We start from the raw sequence: 18316 nt of genomic DNA, 5'->3' as shown, positions 1-18316 counted from the left end.
AGCTATTCCAAGCCACATATAAGACATTTTTTCTTGTCTCTCAAAAACCAATTCAAGAGAGGTTAGTAGAAACATTAATAATGAAACCAGTCAGTGCAAATTCATGTTTTTTAGTCACAGAGGTTCAAGTATATTAAAGTTTTTCTTCTTTGCTCAGAACATTAGTTTCTTCCATTGACAAAAAAACCGAAGTCCAAGTACCTGCTTTCACTGCAGTTTTAGCTCAAGTTATCTACACAAAAATTGTGCTAGCTTAGGTTGAGGGGGGAGCAGTCAAGCAGTGAGACAACCTTAACAGAATGATCAGACTAGAATCACAAAGTAGTTAACTTCCCATTGAATTACTACTCTACGCTCCCAATTTATCCTTAGTTTAAATCATTGGTTAATATAAGCTAGAGATTTTTGTAAGTGAATATGAGTAAGCTTAGTAGCTACACATACTTCAGCCAAAATGACAACAAAAAAAGCCTTACAGTTGTCCATTTTTGAAGTAGGGGTTAACTCCTCCCTAAACCAGCACACTGTTTTGTACTAAACATCACACACTAAAAAAATACCCTTTAAGACACAAAGCACTCAAGGGCTGCATCCAGGCAAGCATGGCTGTATGGTATGTGGTACCAGATGCATCTGCAGCACCACATACGGCACATTCAGCTATTCTCCATGCTACAAGGGAGCAGCGCAGGAGGGAAAGGCAGGCAGCCTGACCACTGGCAGTGTGTGCTGCTCAAAACCGGAGCATGGCTGGTTGGAGCTGCACTGCAGCTGCCAGCCAGGCTTCAAGTGGCAGTATCACTGCTGCTGGAGCCCTGGGAGGCCTCCAGGACCCCAGGTCAGGTTGCTGGGGCCAGCCCAGTGCTGCCCTAGCCTCCCTTACCCCACCTGGGGTAACATGGCATGCGCCAAAGCATGCGTGGCATAGGCGTTCCCTGGGGACAACTAGCAGAGACACAAGATGCGCCATCGCTAGTTGTTCCCAGGGAACCAAATATCCACACTTCTCTGGATGCAGCCCAGAATTCACAGGTACAACACCCTTTCACACTCCTTCTGCCATTATTTTAAAGTATGCAAAAACATGAAAGCAGTTATATAGCTGAAGAGGAGGAGATGACTTCACTTTTACCTAAACACACTCGACCTGTTCCATCCAGTGTCAGGCCTTCAGGACACTCGCAGTGAAATGACCCTCTGCTGTTAACACACCGTCCATTAGGACAGACCCCCGGGAAGACATCACATTCATTTACATCTGTTGTGAAATAAATACAAAGAGACATTTAAGGGAGTATACTTGTTTTTCAAAATATCCATGCCTTTACTGGTTTTATAAGACCTTACTGAGATTTTAAAGTTATGTGAAGGCAATCAGAAGATTTTCATGTATATGGTATTGGGATCTGAAGACTCTTCTGGGTTACATTTGGCTGTTAATAGCCCCAGTCCTTATCTTGTATAGCGATAGCCAAGCCATATTCTCATTTCCAGGGATGATCCACTGCACTAAGTAGGGGTGAGTAAAGGCATGAGTATTCTACTTATATATAGAAGGAATCTTGAAGGACAGGGATCAGATTTCTAAGTTGCTCTGTGTCTTTATTATAGAGATTTCCTTGACTTCCTCCAATGTCTTAGAGTAGGGTGGTGCTTTCTAAATGCCTTCGCTGCCTGTGATGGCAATCATGACACGTTAATGTGCTTAAAACCTCCAATAACAAAAAAGCAAGAAATTCCCTTTATCCCATTTTTAGCAAAAAAGTGCAGGTATTGAATAAGAAAAAATAACTTCACCTTCACAGGTAACACCCTTAACTCTGGCAAATCCTCTTGGGCAAGCAGTGTCTGGAAACAAAACCAATACATCATTGATTTGGAATGATAGAGCTGCACAATATTATAGAATCATAACAGTTAATAAGGGGGAAAGGTACTTTCTTTTTGTATCTTTCCTCCACTGGATCCCTAATAGCTCGTGAGGTGCTGAGTGCTCTGACTCTAATCCAGGAATACACTGAAGCACATGTGTAGCTATAAGCTAGTAAGTAGTCTCAGGAATTAAGTCATGTTCTCTCTTAAGAGCGTTGCTATGTTGCAGGTAGAATGCTCAGTCCCTTACAAGATCAAACCCTACTAGAGATAAGAGGTAATCATAACTTCTTTATTTTATACACATATCACATACATATATAAGCTACTTATGTTCCCTCTCTTCATCCTAGCCTCCTGGGATTATTTTTAGTATACCTTCCTGCAGAAATAACAATGCCATCTTAGTAAGCAGTGCAACTACTGGAGGCTTCTGCACTGTAAATCAATGCCCAGTGAAATCAGACAAGCAAGTACTTGACTTTTTAGGGTTCACAAAACATCCGAATGCAGGAAGCAGTGGGGAGAGAAAAGCAGGTTCCATGAAGATGTAGGTTTTAGATACTCTTAGTTAGAACCAGAAATGTTGCGACCTTTCTCCCCAATCCCATCCAACCTTATAGTAAAAACAAAGATGTTAAGTGGATTGTATTAAGGTCCTATTTAAAAAGCAAGAGCTGGAATTGCCTAACGTGGACTTAGTGATAAGTAGCATTATTAACTTGTTAGAGGAATTCTTCCTACTCTACAGCTAATAACAGCTGCTACCCTACAGCTAATAACAGCATTAGCGCAGATGTTTTTGTGTTTTAAAACACCTGGGAACAGAGGACACTTTTACATGTACTCCGGGAGTGGGCGTGGAGGATGGGGAGTGGGCTATGCTTTAAAAGCCGCTCCAAATAAAGTGCTGCAGCATCTCGTGTATCTGTGTCTCCCCACTTCAAAATGGTGGCAGGGGAGCTTGACTTGTCTGACAATTAATCAAGTATGCTCTGACTCATAATTACAGCACATCAGAGCAGCCCCCATGCTTGCGTGCAGGCACCCTGAGAGTCAGCAGCCTTCAAGATACAGTCCCCTTATAGACTTTTCACCAGACATTTGCCTCCTCCACTACCATCTCTCTGCCTACGCATCTCTCTGCCTACATCTGCACCACACATGACAAGAATCTACCCTTGTAGAAATCCATTAAAAATATAATCAATTGGTGGGCTTTGTGGGTTACCAAGGGATTCACACAGTGAAGCACAGAAGTCATTAAGTCCTCATGTTATCATCTTTTTACTGAAAATACTCTGTTAAGAAAGATGCTTTGTTTAAGGAAGAATTACTTTATCTAATGACATTTCTGCCCTTCCCCCCATAAACAGAGCACAGAACCATACCTAATTCACATCGTTCACAAGGGCTACCCCATGCAGCTCCTAACGTCGCACAGCATTCAGATTTCAGCGTAGCACCATTGATGTTCACTTCACAACGACCATCTTGAATGTTCAGCCAGCATGTTCCCTTAAGACTATCTGCAGCGGATTAGAAAAAGAACAGGGAGCTCTCAGGTATTTATGTTTATTGTGCTATGTTTAGTTAGGATTGTGGGTTTATTATTATTACCACAAATATAACTTAAATAATCCAAAGAATGTTCATAAAAATTGCTATGAGGCCAAACTGCAAATTCTGCTGTGCTCATGTAAACTCGGAGTAGCTCCAGCCAAAGCAGGAGTTCTAAGCTGACTAGGATCAAAATGTATCTGGCATTAAGTTTCGTGAATGGGTCTACAAGTTCATATGTATTCTTTCTACACTACAAACACTGTAACATATACTAACTAATTATTTCAAACTGCACTGACAAGTAAAGTCAATTTTAAAACAGCATTCAGAAAATGAAAATGTGCTATGGAAAAGATACCACTTGGTGTAAGCCCCATGATTTCATTAGAATTACACTGGAGATACATTTGTTGAGTAAGATTAAAAGACCAAATGCTACTTAGTTATATAGATTTGAAAGAGTCAAACTCTCATGGAAAGTCAGAGAGACTTATGGTATGTCTCAATGCCATGCTACCATAAAACAGCCTCCATTCTGTGCGTGCCAACTTTTGATAATAAACGATGAAGTTGTTTTAGGGACTGGGCAGTCAGTGTCTCAGTACTCTGCAGTGCTACAAAAACATAGCACAACAAGGATGTGCTCTAGTTATAAAGTCACTGCAAAGGCAGGTTCTCCAGCCATGGGGCAATAGGAGACTCCTTTCCTTCACCCCTCCCCACCACCCCAGGGCAGAGAGGGTATCTCCAGCTGATGCCTCATGGGCATGCCAGTGAGACATGGGGATTCTGCATTAGATAACAGGTGTGGAAGTTGGGGAGGCCAGCAACCATGCTTCTCTTGTGTTCTGTGGACTGCCGAGAGGCATTGCTTCTGCCTGAGACAAAACACTCCTTGGAATTTATACTTGAAATAAATAGGTCAAATTGTTCCCCGATGTAATCTCATTGCCTTAGAATTACATCAGGAATTCATCTGTTCCATTAATTTTAGTTGATCATATCTAGACACACACACAGACATGTATAAATTGCCATCCAGTTTTAGCTCATTGCTAAAATGCTAAAACAGAGAAAATGTATACTTTATACCAAGAGTGAATTCACTTCCTGCTTTATTAGAAATTCTTTGTGAATAAAGCTAGTTATTACTGTGGCTAATTTTAATTTTATGCAGCCAACATGTCAAAGTAATACATTGCAAAATGATTTCAAGTATACGATTATCAGGTGATTTTCTTCACATCAGCTGTATTTGAATCTTCCTGCCAAAGTCTGTTAGTCTTATCTTATTTCAGGCTATGAGTTAATTTCCTTTATTTTCTATAGTCTTTCTTGTCCAGACAAAATTTGCAAAAGGGCAGCCACTGTGACTGGTGAGAAAGTTATTTATTACTGAGCATCAAAGCATTCTTCTGCCACTTGCATTTCTTTGATTCTGACCTGAATAAGAATATGTACATGCTACAAGCAGATGGCAACCTCCTGTTTTGTGTACTCTATCAGAATTTTACAAACTGTAACTCAGAATGGTATAACTGGTATTTCACAGGAAAAAGGAAAGTTTTCCTACTGCAGGTATAATTCCCCAAAAGAATATATCTTATCAGACAATATATCTTATTCCATTTTACAAACAATGTCACTATTCTCTTGACTCATTAGGTTATTCAATACCATTCCAATAAGCATCACAGTTCTCTTAAGTTGCATTCATTTGTAAAAATTATTATGGGGAAGCAAAATGAAACAAAATTTAAATATTTAAAAGCAGTAGTTTAAAACATAGCGGGCACGTCTACATGTGATCTGTAATGCAAATTAGCTTATTTTAATGTCCACTAAAGTGTCACTGAAAAAAACCATGTTATTTAGTTAATGCATATTAAAATAGGCTAATGCACATTAAGTGTCACTTAAAAACCATGCTTCTTAATGTGCATTAAAACAGGCTAATGCACATTTTCCTAGTACCTCACAATGGAGGTACTAGATCCAATGTACATTAACTAATGCACATGTAGATATGCCCACTGTTAAATAGAATGTTTATGAAAGGTGATGAATTTAGATTCCTTAGTGACTGAAGTCTTCTCTTTCTTCTCAAAATACTAGAGCTAGGAAACACTCACTGAAAGTCAGTAGGTAAGAGGTTTAAAACCAACAAGAGGAAGTACTTTTTATGCAATGCGTAGTTAACATGTAGAATGCAGTGCCACAGGAAGTGGTGGAGGCAGATGGCATAGCCAGGTTAAAAAAATGGGACTGGATACATTCATGGATGATAGCTTGGTTAATGGCTGTTGAACAGAATGGTTGGAGATGTTTCCTCTGGAATCCCTAACTCAACAATGGTGGATGCCAGAGAAGATACTAAACAGGGGATACATCACTCTAGAGATGTCTGGTTCAATACTCTCCCTTTATAGCACGGGTGGGGAAAATATAGCCCACAGAAGGACTTTGACTGGCCAGTTGCAGGTCTCTAGGTCCTGCCTGGCCCAGGTGTGCAGTGGAGCTGGGGTGGCTTCTTCTGATTGTTGCTGCCAGCCCTGGCCCCATTCCCAGCCCTATGGAGACTGGTGGGGACCCACACGCACAACCCCAGCCCTGGCTTGCCCCACACCTGTTTCGGACCTGCCCTGGTTAGAGTGAATCAGCTCCAGACCAGTCAGGACCCAAACCCCAACCTACCCTGCACCTGCTCCAGACCAGCCCACCCGTGACGAGCAGTGGTGGCAGCAGCACCACCCAGCCAGAAGCTTCTGCTGGGCATGGGGGAAAAGTGGCTGTTTTCCCCCATCACAGGCAGGCCCTTCTTGCTGTGGCCACCTGGAGCCTGTATCCAAGCTGCTGTGTGACTCCTCTCCACCACTGTCACCACTGCCTCCAGGCCACCCAGCAGGGCAGTGGTGGTAGTGGAGACAGGGCAGCCCAGGTGCAGGCAGCTGCAGCAAGAAGAGCCCAGCAGCAGTGAGGAGGAGGCAGTCACCTTTCCCCTGCACCCAGCAGCAGCTTCTTCCTGGCCACCGTTCACTGTGGGAAGGCTGGTCCAAAGCAGGTGCAGAGCAGGCCAGGGCCTGGGTTGTGTACATGGGTCCCGGGCTGATCTGGAGCTGGTTTGCTCTGGCCAGGGCAGGTGGGGACCAGGCACAGGGCAGGCTGAGGCTGGGAATGGGGCTGTGCGTTTGGGTCCCGGCTGGTCCAAAGCTGGTCCACTCTGGCTGGGGTGAGTTTGGAGCAGGCATGGGGTGGGCTGGGGCCAGGGGCCGCTGTGCGCTCAGCTACTTCTGGGCACTGGTGGTGGTAGCAGCAGCAGGGAGGAGCTTTAGGGCCCATGGACTCCAGGTTTGATGAGCTGTCGCAAGGTGGGGGTGCTGACCAGCCTGTAACAGCTCCCCACAACTGGTTATGTGGCCCATGGGCCCAAATAATTGCTCAGCCTTGCTCTAAAGCTTCCACTGTTGGAGAAAGAATACTGGGCTAGATGGACAAGAGGTCTAATGTGGAATGGCACTTCTCATATTCTTATATAAAACAGAGAAAGCCTAGACAGAAAGTATGTATAATGCCTTATTCAGTCCTGACAAATTTGCCATGCACATCTTCTGGAACCATTCATTGTGGAGTGGTAGTGAAATTTAACAATAGTGCCTGTACTCAGTGAGTATGGTGGACTATATCTATAATATTAGCCGTATCACTGTGTTCTTCTCTTTATTTTCAACACAGCATTGCATCCTTTCACGTATGTAATGGGAGATGTTACAATCATTCGCAAAATACCTTCCATTAGCAGAAAAATTCAACTATTCAAATAATCCTATGGGAATTTATATGACGTTTGTATGGTAAGCTTTCACTCAATGCAAGTGTTGGATCCTTAATGACTTCACAATGGCAATTCATCTGAGAACATGCAGGATTTAAACAAGACAAAAAAACATAGAAGGACAAGAATGTAACCTCTTAGCAAGCTACAAGTGCTACCTGGGAACCTAAGAGAGACTGCTGTAGGCAGCCCCCACACTGTAGAGCCCTCATGTCCCAGGCAGCCCTGGTCACTGTCTACACATGCACAGTGGCAGCATAAATTACTCTGCCATAGGATACTACCTGTTCTGGATGCTAATATGGGTGCCCATGTCAACAGTGATACGTTACTGTAGAGCTAATTAGTCAACTTTGCAGTAAAGCGCATGTACAGATGCACCCCATGAGAATCAAAGAAAACTAAAAGTTTCAATTCAAAACATTAAAAGTGCTCCACCTCAATCCATCTCACAATATCCTTAACCGCACGGCACTATTAGGGTAATCGTGGAAATATGTGGGCATTTGAGGTAAATAAGGGTCCATCATCTTCCAAGGCCTTTAAAAATGTAAGAACAAATCCACTGATAAATGTGCCTTGAAAACTCCAGTAGGTATGGTGAGGTCACCCTGCAATCAGCTCTCTCAAAGCATGCTGCTAGTTCTAACCAAATTCAAACAACACCTGATTTACCAGATCATCATTATCTAAGGATACTAGTACCAATGTGTATTCCACAAATCATGCCAGTGCTTGTAACTAGGTAAGATTAAGGAAGATTCCAGATGAATTCAGAGGAAACCTTCCATGGCCCGAGCAAAGGAAAGGTACGATGCAGTATTAACTTTTTTTATGATAGCTTCTTAAACAACAGCCATAGTTAAACTGATATCTTATCCTCTGGGAGAAAATAACCACCAGTGTCAATAATAGACCTGATACTATTCACATCTCTCCCTAACTCTTTCTCATGGATAAGGGGCATAGCCTATACCTCCTTCAGCCTACTCAGGGCTTGTATACATGAAAATAGCTGAAATACTGTCAAAGAAAGCGGCATGTCTAGCTCCTCCTTAGTTTGTTACTGCTTCCAAGGAAACAGGCAAACTAGTCTGCATTTGATCAATCTAATCCACAAAGCAAGTAAAAAAGGCTTCACAGCCAACCCTGTGACAGTCTATTACCAAGTACAAATTACTACGACTCTTTTTGTTTGTTCTGATCTTGCATTTAAAAATCAATGCTATCAATTTAATTAGTGCTAATTAAAAAAGAAAAAGAAAAAACACATTAAAAGACCTACCAATGCAGATCAGTCCAGTAGAATCCAGCTTGCTGCCAGGTGAACACTCACAGTTGAAAGAACCAAGATTGTTTCTGCAGGCACCATTGACACACGGGCTGCTTTCACATTCATTTATATCTATAATCCAGAAGGGAGAGATGCTGTTAGGACTGCTGTTTCTGGAAAATATTACGTTTTAGAAATGCTGCTGTGAACCATGATAGACCAGCATGGCTGCTCAACTTGGTTCACTTTTCCCTCCCATCCCCCCCACTTTTTTTTTTGCTTTTATAGAATGTGAGGTCCATCACATATAAGGGACAGCTATATGCATGTATATGCACATATTTTCAAAGTGCTAATTAAATGGCTCTTTCCTATAAAGACAAAACATTTCCATGAACTTGGACTAAAAGGTTTTCCAGAATCAATTATGATTGTCCTGAGAGAAATCGGAATCCTTTTTTTATGGAAAACAACACATTTCCAGCCACAACGCACTGTGCACAAACAAAGGTTTTATTGTTTCTGTCATTTATGGCTCCATGAGGCTTTGGAAGAATTAAGAAAACCCTCTCAGAAACAAAATATTACAATGCTGGCTAGCGTTCCATAGTCCTGGAAAGTGCTCAAGAAATAAGACTGAAACTGTAATGCTGCAAATGGTATTCCTCTTCATCCCTTACTCTTTCTTCCTTTCACCCTATGAGTTGTTTTTTTTTAAGTCTGACTACATGTAGGAATAGAGTCCCTGCTGATAATATTAGCATTTTTAGAAAAAAGAAATTAGTTAAAAAAACAAACCCTAGCAAATTCTTCGAAAGAACAACCACGTGTGCATACCCATGTCTTCCTGAAGTTCACCAATTTCATTTTTTATTTGGATCCTAAATCAAATCAGAAATCCTAATCCAACTAGATAGTTCCTGTTGTGGGTCAGGAATGAAAGTTTTAGTGTGTGCTTATGTTCTCAAGTACTGACTAAGAACTAAGGCCAAGCTCATAAACATAGTCTAGCACAAATTAATTAAAAATAAAATGCAGGATTTATTAGACCAGTAATAGCATCAATGGCTGCTTTTAAAGATAACACAAACTATTTAACTTATTTTGCAAAAGTTGTACCAAAGGTACCATTTCCTACTTCATGCATTATGTCTTATCAAATCTTCAGTGCTCTTGACTTGCATGGGCTTCTGAAGTCATAAGAACAAGTCATAAGAACAAGTAAACCATTGACCAAATTGCATATGTATTATATTAAAATGATAGAAAATACCTAGAAAACATAAACCTTTAGAGACTTTAATATCTCCCATCACCCTCAAAAGAAAGTACAGTTTTTAAGGGTCAAATCTCACACCTCTACAATGGGACTGTTCACCTAAATACACCAAGCACGACTTGGTCCTTGTCAATTTTTAGGGAATAGCAGCATTCCTTCCTGCTACCATACAGAACTGTTGCTTCTGAGAATAAATGCAAGCTTCCTGCTCCCTGTTGTGATGCCACAGAATTCTTAAACATTGATTAAATGCTAAATGATCCTCAGGATACAACTGAATTAGGAAGATTCTGCATACCCAGTGCCTTCTGCCATCTTACATTACACTGCAAAACATTATTTAAAAATGAGCAGATGTCATGTCTGAACCACATTAGGACATATACCACTTTCATTTCAAAGGCATATGAGTGATCAACAGAACTGTTATATAAAAAAGTCACATAAAAAATTATATTAAAGGACATCTACATTGTAAAGTAAGCCACTGACAAGTTAGGAAAAAAACATGGCTGCCTTTGCAACTTTAATTTGTTTCCCTTATGCACATGCATTATGATAAAGTCTTTAATAATGTGGTCACAGGCAATATTTTTCCAAATATCATTCAGTGTACAAGATGGATGGAATTCATTGGGAAACCCCCCCCCCCCGTATTTTTGTTGTATTTTTGTTTCTTTCTCAATGTGGCATCCTCAACCAAATATCATTCAGTGTACAAGATGGATGGAATTCATTGGGAAAAAAACCCCTGTATTTTTGTTTCTTTCTTAATATGGCATCCTCAACCTTACATACTGCATTGCTCTGGAGACAGAATTATTATTAATTTTCTGAATGGACTTTGTGTCGTGCTCAACATTATTTTAACTGAGTGTTTCATAAGCATTTTCCCCAGTGGGAAATAATTTCCTCCATTGTACAGAAAGAGAACTAATGTATAGAGAAAGAGAGGTTAACATAAAAAATAGGCTCTAATTGTTAATGCACAATGTGGTAAGATTACAGCTTAATTTTTCAGGATACAAAGAATTACATAAGCCCAAACATAAGCACAGTTTCTACTGATTACAAGTGCAGCTGTGCATGCTCAGCAGTTCTACAAATACAACCACAGGGACTAAAGTCAAGTACCAAAGAGGGGAAGAACATGCATTTAGGGCCATAACCTATTTCCCTTTCCCACACCTAAGTGATACTTATGTAGCTATATAATTGCAAATTTTGGCACTTCACATGGTTTCGAATTTGGCATAGCTCATGCAATGCTTCCCAACTTAGCACGCTCAACAGGCTTCATCATGGCCTGCTAGATGCTTATAGGGGAAGAAAATCACCTAGGCATGAGTGTAAGTTCCAAAATGTTAGTTGCAGAAGAACCAAAATTATTGGGTGTCAGATACTGGAGGGAGCTGGGGGGCAGAGGGTGGGAAGGGGGAGCAGTTTCCCATTTACCCAAGAAGATTTGTGTTTTAGACCCCTTCACCCAGAGAACCCTGAGAGCCACACCTCTCACAGATTTTGGTTTTGTCATAGTTGGGTTGGAGTCTTGTTGTAACAGTGATGGTCCAAGAAATGTTTGAGGCAAGGCTTGTTTGTTCTATCAATGCTTCTATTGATGCATTTCAAAACTACTTTTGCCTTTTGTGCAGCTGCATTACACTGCAAACTCATACCGAGTCTGTGATCTACCAAGATTCCCAAGTTCCTTTCCATATTGCTACCAACCAGCCAGGTGTCACTCATTTTATAATTGTTTTTTTTTTATTATTCCTCCTGAGGTGTGGCACCTTGCATTTGTCTGCACTGACCTTTATCCTATTAGCTCTAGCCCAACTTTACAATTTGTCGAGACCTTTCTGCATTGCACTCCCATTTTCCAGTGTGTTCACAATCTTTCCCAATTTTTTGTTGTCTGCAAACTTGCTCAAGAAGTTTTCTATGCCACCAAGCAAGTCATTAATAAACACACTGAACAGCACTGAACCCAGTCAGATCCTTGTGGAACTCCACTTGAAACCTCCTGCTACTGTGATATGGATTCATTAACAATTACCTTTTGCTTATGGCTATTGAGCCAATTATCTATCCACCTTGTAGTAGTTTTACATACCCCACATTTCTCCAATTTGTTTGAGAAGGATGTATGAGACCTTGTCAAAAGCCTTGCTGAAGTCCAGATATACCATATCCACAGCATTCCCTTCATCCACCCAAGATGTTACTTTGTCAAAGGAGATCAATTTTGTCTGACACAATTTTGCTTGCGATCAGCCCTTCCTCCTCCAGATGCTTGCAAATGGTCTTTCTTAAGATATGTCCCAGTAATTTCCCAAGTATTGAGGTGAGGCTAACCAGTCTGTAGTTTCCCAGGTCCTCCTGCTTGCCTTTCTTAAAGAGGGGCACTAAGCTGGCACTTTTCCAGTCCTTTGGTACCTGACCTATCTCCCACAACTTCATGAAGATGATTGCCAAGTGCTCCAAGATCTCCTCTGCCAGTTCCTTTAGTACCCTGGGATGAAATATATTCGGCCCTGCAGATTTGAATGACAAACATTCCTTGACAGAAGCCACCCAATGGTCTCAAGTGAAAGCATGAAACAGTGGTGCAATGGAGAGAATGGCCTGAAAAGAATGATGTTAGTGTGAGAGCAGAAGACTAGGAAGAGAACAGCTGAGCTAACTTTGCAGTGCATGTGGCTTTGCAGGCTGAATAGGGAACAGAGGAAATGTTCAAATTTGAGGGAGGTAAGGATTTTGTCTTGTTATACTGCTATTGCCCAACAAAAGCTTTTTGTTGAAGAGAAGCTGTATGCTTTACTGAATGGAGCTTTTGGGTACATCCCTTTCTTCTTTAAAAAGGTAAAACCTCTATCCCAGAACTGGAAGGCAGGGAGGATCAGGGACTAAATGGTCAGGTTTCGCAGGCAGAAGGACCCAGGGGCTCAACTTAGTTTAGAATCCATACCTGGACTGGGTTCAATGGTTACTTGGTGAGTCCAAACCAAGCACTTCCTTGGGGGAATTGGTTATATGCTGTGGCTACCCAGCAACCACAGGATGCAAGTAAACTACATCCACTTCCACAAGCCACATGCTCTGTATTTCCTAGAGCACGTTCCAGTTGAAGATGGCCAACAGACAGTCAAAAGGAAAGCAAGCTCAGTGATGTGGATGCTGCCTTGGAAGCAAAGGGGCATCTTTGAGCTCTAGCCTGGACTCTTGTTCCCACCACGTCAAAAAAAAATCCCAATAAATACAAAATGCAAGGTGCAGTAAGCCAGTTTCAAGAAGGAGGCTGTAGAGAGGCCTGAGAAATGCTAAGCATATGGTCTGGTGGTTAAGAACACTTTGCTAGGACACAGGTTCAAACACCCTTTGGATAAGAGGGATTAGAACTTGGGTCTCCTGGGTCTCTCTTCCAACTTCTGCAACAAATGAAGTAGGGCCCTGTATATTTCAATATCCTTTATTATGCAGCCTTGATTCATCCCTGCAGAATGTTTAACCCATGCCCTACACAAAGCAGAGGTATTGTGAAATACGGTACATGATATGTATGTCATGGAATTGTATCACAATATGTATAAGGAGGCTAAATTAAGTTAGAAAAGCAATGAACTCTGGCACTAGGTAAGGTTTGACTGCTTAACTTTTCAGTCTTAATGTCTGTTAATGTAGCGGGGGAGCAATCATCCTCCCGGCACACCTCAGGAACCCTCAATGTAGTCAGCTCCATGTTCCCATATTCTTCTTGAGCCTAGTTCTACCCACTGTGTGGTTCTATACCACGTCACATCCTCTACCTTACTTCCTTCATCCCGCCCATCAGCTTAGCTAACCAGTCCCGATTTCCTCCATTGTCTTAAATCCCTCCTTCCCCTTCCTGGTTTCTGTTGCCCCTCCAACTTCTTTTCCTAACCTACTTGTGCTTTCTTTGCCCTTTCTCTGCAGGTGTAATCCTTCTGCATTGGAATCAGGAGCCACATTCTTCCTCCGTGCTGCCAGAGTACACAAGTGGGGTCCCTGAGTGCACAAGAGAAATAGGCTTTCTGCCATCAGTTCAGGCATCCAGCCTCAGCCAAACAGCACTCCTGAGCTGCTATTCCAGGGAAATCCCTGCTTGGTTCCCAGGCTGAAGCATATGCAATGCCATCAGAATGTTTGAGGAATTTAAGTGTGAAAATCTAAGAAGCTGCTACTGTGAACCAAGATTTTTTTAAGGATTTATAATTTGGCAGATTTTCAAAGGGGACGAAAAGGCATGTTCTTGACCCAGAAACTACTCTCTAAGGAAGTTCAAATGCCTGCATTAAGGCACAGGGGGCTACCAAAAAAAAGGTCATAAGAATTTTTTTAAATGGGAAAACCAACATTTTTCACTAGCCTTAATCTTGGAAACTGAAAAAAAAACAGTTTTGGATGAAGTAAATCAATAAAAAAAGGAGGGGGAAGGAGGAGTGGGGAGGCCACCTACGGGCAGGTAACCAGCAAAGAAATTTGGTTTAAATGTTCAAAATTTGGAAAAGTTATAACCAAATGAAACAGGTTGCTTAATAGGAAGTGTCAAGCAACCATAACAGGTAGTGCTCTCCACCCCTTACTACACATACACAATTTGAATGCAACTCAGTATATATGTACTGATAAAATTTCAAACAACCCTTATTTTGTATTTAAAGAGACAAAATCAACTTGTAGTGTAATATTTTCCCCCCAGAAAGTCCATTAAAAGTATCCTATGGTCCATAGACAACACATGGGGAGGGCACAGTGGTGGGGAACATGCCCCTCCCCTGCCCAATTTCTGCATCAATGGCAGGTTGTGGGGTGTAGGGCTGCAACCTGGCAGGAGCCAGAGCCTGGCAGCAGTGGAGGAGGTAATGACAGCACAGATTTTTGTGTCCCCCACTGTCAACACTTATGCATCATCTATGCTATGGTCCTCAGCCTATGTCTAATTCCCTTTGCCACCTTTGGTAGTTTTTTCCAATGTGATTGTTTGGTTTTTAAAAATATTTCTCCTTCAGTCTGCAGTGTTAAGAAGCCAAACAAACACACAGGAACCTGATCCTGCAAAGTTTCCTCTTTTTCATTTGTTCATTCTTTTTGCGCATTTGATAGATTTTTGGCTCCAATTCAGAAAAACACTTAAGCATAGGCTTAAATCCCATTGAATTCAGTGAAAGCAGTGATATTCCTGACTTTAAGCACAGGCACAAATTTTTGCAGGATTGGGTCCTTAGTGATCATAAATGCTGATACTGACAATTCACAAAAGCCCCCATTCAGGAAAGAATAAGTGCAACTCCACATTCACTGCTTTGCTGAATCAGGGCCAAAGAGTATCATGTGTACAAAGCAAACAAAATGGAAAAATAAATTATTTTTCCCTTCTTCATTAAAATAATCTTGGGTATTAATTGCAACAATAGTGGGCAAGATAGTCTTAGCTAGAAATGTGATTTTAAGTAGAAAAAATTGCTACAGGATTTTTTTCCCCTATGAATATGTTCCTTTAAGTGTGGTAAATGTACGTTATAAATGTCATAGAACCAAGAATTGAAACAGTTCACTGTACATTCCTGGAAATAAACTTCAAAGCACATCTGGTTTACATTTAACTAGTTATGTCACTGGAAACACAATCTAAACCACAGAGCTTGTTGTAAAAATTTCAACTTTCACAGACTCTCAAGGCTTAAAAAAGTAAAATAAAATAAGATTAAAAATCTGAAAATGAGTTTTCTTGCATCTTCATTTTGAGTAAACAACAACGCAAGAGTCAATGGTGAATGTTGACATTTACTTTAAATTAAAAATACATTGTTGAATAGCAATCATCTAATGTCAATGCATGGCAGACAGTTACTGGCTAAAGCAAATTTACAGCTAGAGTGCTAGAGCTCCAAAATGAATTGCTAAGTATTTCTTTGAAAACAGAATTGGAAAGCAAAAAAAAAAGAGAGACAAGAAGTTTATTCTTCAAATAGGCAAGCTATTCAATGTTAGAAAATGTGTAGGATTTTATAGTTTTATAGACAGCTTTATGCCAAAACATTTCTGGATCATTTCTGCCTGATCAGCTAAATGTAAACCTTAGTCTAACTCTTGGATTCTAGATGGATACAACAGATACTTCAGATATTATGTGTGTATGTTACATATACAAAACAATATAAACAATAGCTGACAGGATTCTGCTCCCAACACTGTAAAGAGAATCCACAGCTGAAATGTCTTTTAAAATAATTATGCTCAGAATGACTTATACAATCTTAAGTTTTGGGTAACAATGTGCTAAACTAATTTCATTAAGGTAGAAAATGGGTAGGATTTTCTTTATAAAAATTAACCGAGGAACTGCTTTACTATTTATGACTGATCCGTTTCTAAAAATATATATTCTATTTTATTCTTTACAAATAGCACTGCTATTATAGTAGCAGTAAATAGTGTACCATAGGTTATGCAAATACTCTTTGTTTACGGTTAAGGGCAGTACAGCACATGAAGGGGAGTGAATGAACCTCAGTGAGATGCACAAAGGCAGCACAGTCACAGCTACTCTCCATAAGGGGTATGGGGAGGGTACAATGTTCTTCCTTCAGCCACTGTAGTGCTATGAACACAGAAGATGGGATCACAACTTTCTCTTGTTCTAGCTGCTTCTGGGATACCATATATTATTAGCCTCATTCAGTGTTTCACTTAAGGAAGTAGAAAAATGACAATTATTGTCAGCCTAATGATATACAGTGGTCTTGGGGACATATAAAAGTTTTCTTAGGAATGTGCAAAGTCACAGTAAGGTTAAAAATGAATTTAATTTATTCATTAGAATCCCCAAAACAAATTTTAAAAACCCCTAACCCTAATCTGTTATACCATCAAAGAATTCTATGTAATCATTTAAATAATTTTTCTTTCACTGGCAGTGTGTAGATTTAGTTTACGTAACACCTAACTATGTGGGCTTCCATTTTATCCATTTTTTTCTCCTGACCCTTGTCAACTTTAATTATCAACTATCTCTGTAGATCCTAGGCACCTACTGTATTGAGAAGTCACCCCAAGAAAACCAAGAAAAAATGGTCAGAGGCATTTCTGTATTAGTCTAAAAAAAATCATATTTGCTTTTAAACTTTTAAGGCATGAATTCTTGAAAATGTAAACCAAAGTTCATTTTGACAACAAAGAGCATAAGCTAAGGTTTTGTTTTGAACTCTGTTAATGATACATTATATTGTTCAATTATGTTCTCAGAGTCAATATCAATATAGGAAGGAGATGTTCTTTATAATTATACTACTCTAATTTCATATGATTCTATGATTCAGTGATTTAAGCTCAGTTGTTTGTGTTCTGGCATCTTGTTCAACAGTGTTAACATATTTATGGTCAAAGTTATGCTCTGAAGTTAAGCATCGAAATGAACAGTGCAAACGTAACATCTCTGTGGGTAATATTATTTCAGATTGTTGGTTTGCAACATACTATGACATTAAAATACAAGCCAAGGAAACCATTTTCCCAGCTAAAAACTAATATATATAAGTGGATATATGGATAGCTAAAATTCATGAATAAAGGTTAGGAGTACACGATGGATAGACAATGAGGCAGCAATAGAAATCCCAAAGTATAATGTATAAGAAAGATTCTATTCTTTAAAAAGTCTGTTGGATCTGTAATGTAAAAACAAAAGCCAACAGGATCTCAGCTTTTAAAGGTTGCATCTGAAAGACTGCCATATATTAACTTCACTTAACACAATTCCCGTTGACTGGAACCGAAGGAAAAGGGTTTAGGTTGATCCTGACAGAATTTGAACTACTGATTCATAAGAGCTGAAGTATTAAAAAGCTAAAGCTTACAACTTCTAAGTGTTTGCTCTGACAAGGGCAATTTATTGTGCAAACTTGCTTAGCATGATAATACTGAGTAGTATAAAATGATAATACTGGGCCAAAACAAAACAATTATTAAAACTGTACTGTTCCTGAATATTATAAATAATTTCCTTGGAAACAGAACAAAACTGAAAACTCCATGCACTTCAACATCATTTGTGTCCCAGCCCCCTTCCCCCCACATAAAAGTGACTTTAGAAGCAACAATGTCTCATTAATTTGTGTTTGTTTTTCATTGATATGCCATCTGTATCATTCAGGTCCACAGTACAACAACTTTACAAATATTCATGTTTTGCTGCAAGAAAAGAAATATCTTAATATTAATGTGCAGTACAGTCCAGGACATTTTCCTGTTGACATCAAAACTACCAAGAATCAGTCACGATAAGTAGTTTTAAACTTTCTAACAAGCTCTCACAATCCTATTCGTGGTCAGAGGAGATGAGGGATATCAAACTTTTTTGACAAAAAATAGACTAGTAGACCTGGTCCATAAACTTAGGATCTGCATAGGAACAGGTCCCAAGTTCTTTTATTTTCACTTCAAACTGTTTCCTTAACAAAACTTACCATCACATAGA

General features: G+C 40.1%; 1 protein-coding gene across 4 annotated transcripts in view; it reads right to left on the bottom strand.

Moving 5' to 3' along the window:
- Nucleotides 1–18316, bottom strand: part of FBN2 (fibrillin 2) — a 283527-nt gene that overhangs the window by 110990 nt on the left and 154221 nt on the right. For all 4 annotated transcript variants that reach the window (XM_019554934.1, XM_019554938.1, XM_019554937.1 and 1 more), the window contains 4 exons: nt 8553–8672; nt 3264–3401; nt 1798–1848; nt 1133–1258 (listed from right to left, as the gene is read on the bottom strand). In XM_019554934.1, coding sequence (XP_019410479.1) covers nt 1133–1258; nt 1798–1848; nt 3264–3401; nt 8553–8672 — 435 coding nt within the window. The remainder of the gene's footprint in view (nt 1–1132; nt 1259–1797; nt 1849–3263; nt 3402–8552; nt 8673–18316) is intronic.

Source organism: Crocodylus porosus, unplaced genomic scaffold (assembly GCF_001723895.1).
Source record: "Crocodylus porosus isolate Cpor-Errol unplaced genomic scaffold, CroPor_comp1, whole genome shotgun sequence".
Lineage (NCBI taxonomy): Eukaryota > Metazoa > Chordata > Crocodylia > Crocodylidae > Crocodylus > Crocodylus porosus.
The sequence above is the reverse complement of the archived record's forward strand: the minus strand, read 5'-3'. Positions and strand labels throughout refer to the sequence as shown.